We start from the raw sequence: 1,988 nt of genomic DNA, 5'->3' as shown, positions 1-1,988 counted from the left end.
AGCGATGTATGACGTACGTCCCTCGACTCGAAAAGCTCCAGGCCACGCTCTGGAGGGTAGTGGGTGCAGTCGGAGGCCAAGGACAACGTTAGGCTAAGCTTCAAATATGCATGTTCTAATGCACTGTTTTTAGCACTCATCTGGGGCGTTGCTTCGCTGCAATAGCCCATTCTTTCCCCCCGTGTGTACTCCCTAAAACCCTAAAACCCTAAAACCCTAAAACCCTAAAATCCTAAACCCAAAACCCTAAAACCCTAAAACCCTAAAAACCCTCCCAACCATCCCAACCCAATTCCCCGACCCTCCCTAACCCCCATACCCCGCCAACTCCCGTGCCACGACCCTCCCAACCCTCCCAGCCCCAATTCCCCGACCCTCCCTATCCATACACACCTTGTAGCGATGTATGACGTACATTCCTCGACTTCGGAGCTCCAAGCCACTCTCTGGAGGGTAGTGGGTGCAGTCGGAGGCCAAGGACAACGTTAGGCTAAGCTTCAAATATGAATGTTCTAATGCACCGTTTTTAGCACTCATCTGGGGGGTTGCTTCGCTGCAATAGCCCATTCTTTCCTAACGTGTGTACTCCCCAAAACCCTACAGGAAACCACCCTTCCCGTGTTGCCCCAAAATTTCTCACTAACGCAATCTGTTACGATTTCTGACATGTTGAATCAAATGCTGGACGGGGCAGTTTTCAATACCACAGGCCCTTTCTACGTCTCCCACAAGCCCATCTACCCAAACCATGCGCACTCCTTCCGCTTGCCCTTTATACATGAACTATGATCCGCGAAATTTTGTTGATGCCACAACATGTCGTTGCAAGATTGTGCTGAGGTGCCCATGATGTGCTGCTGTGGGTTGCTGCAGGCTTAGCGATTTGAATGCACCTACGACTCCCTGCATGGTCCAAAGCTCTCAAAAGCCCCCTAAAAGAACTAATGAATCCTTATCCCAAATCCCATCACTATGGCAAGCGAACGCGCAGGTTAGGCGCGCAGCTAAGATGGCAACGCTTGTGCTGAGATGCTGCTGTCTAGCTGCATGCGTTGAAACGAACACATAACTTACGCACCGTATATTCGGATAAAACTTGTCCTCAAAAGCTGGCAGAGCCGCCGCCAGCCAAAGCGCAGGCGTTGTCTACGACCACATATGAAGCAGCAGCGCGGCGCCCCTGTAAGCAAATCAAAGAAATACCATAATACTGCAAATCATGCGTTTAAGCTGTTATGTTACTCAGAGCAGCACTGATGATGCTTTTCAGGCTGCGCGCAACTTAAAGCATATGCTTACCCACGATAAGTTCCCCTATATGGCTTCCAAGTAGACGAAAAATATATATTTAGTTGTACCCACAAACATGAACGCGCATATGCACGTATGCCCCAACAACTATGGCAGTTGGATCCTTCATCTTCGCTGCAAACCGTACATGTCAGCTGCTTGTATTTGCGAGGCGGTCAGCACCCTCCAACAATAAGCATTGTTCCACATTTAAAATTTCGTGTACATTGCCACATTGTTGTGTGCGGTCTCATGTCCGAAATTTTTTGCGAATGTATGAAAACCATCGAATGTCTGGTTGTATGCGGCAGTCTCTCCGCCTTCGGTGAGATACCCGCACACGCCTCATTTTAGGTTGCAAAGGTGAGTCTGGTCCAATGCTGCCTTGCAGGCACTTCGTGCGGTGTGTGTCGCTTTTTTTGCATGCATGGCCTGCCAACAACATCAGCAAAAGCACCCACAAACACCCACACCCACGGAGTGCACGGCTTATAAGCCATTGCAAAAGGACATGGACAATGCGACTTATGTTTGAATGTATGACGCGCTTACATGCACACCGTGCACACCCCACAGGTTTTGTGTACCGCCCCCCCTTTCCTTCTTTCGACACGGACGTTGCACACTCCCAAATGGTTTTTGTCGACTACTCGTACTACTAGCAAAAGGTAAGCCATTTTTTGGTGCAATTTTCTGGG

The 1,988-nt window shown here is 49.4% G+C and overlaps 1 protein-coding gene across 1 annotated transcript in view; it reads left to right on the top strand.

Moving 5' to 3' along the window:
- Nucleotides 1–1,366: 1,366 nt before the first annotated feature.
- Nucleotides 1,367–1,988, top strand: part of VOLCADRAFT_101161 (uncharacterized protein) — a gene marked incomplete at both ends in the record, with an annotated part of 6,492 nt that continues 5,870 nt past the window's right edge. Inside the window, 3 exons of the mRNA XM_002959613.1 lie at nucleotides 1,367–1,465; nucleotides 1,645–1,653; nucleotides 1,867–1,958. Of these exons, the coding sequence (XP_002959659.1) occupies nucleotides 1,367–1,465; nucleotides 1,645–1,653; nucleotides 1,867–1,958 (200 nt within the window). The remainder of the gene's footprint in view (nucleotides 1,466–1,644; nucleotides 1,654–1,866; nucleotides 1,959–1,988) is intronic.

Source organism: Volvox carteri (assembly GCF_000143455.1).
Source record: "Volvox carteri f. nagariensis unplaced genomic scaffold VOLCAscaffold_422, whole genome shotgun sequence".
Taxonomy (NCBI): Eukaryota; Viridiplantae; Chlorophyta; class Chlorophyceae; order Chlamydomonadales; family Volvocaceae; genus Volvox; species Volvox carteri.
Note: the sequence above shows the minus strand (reverse complement) of the source record. Positions and strands in the feature narration are given on the sequence as shown.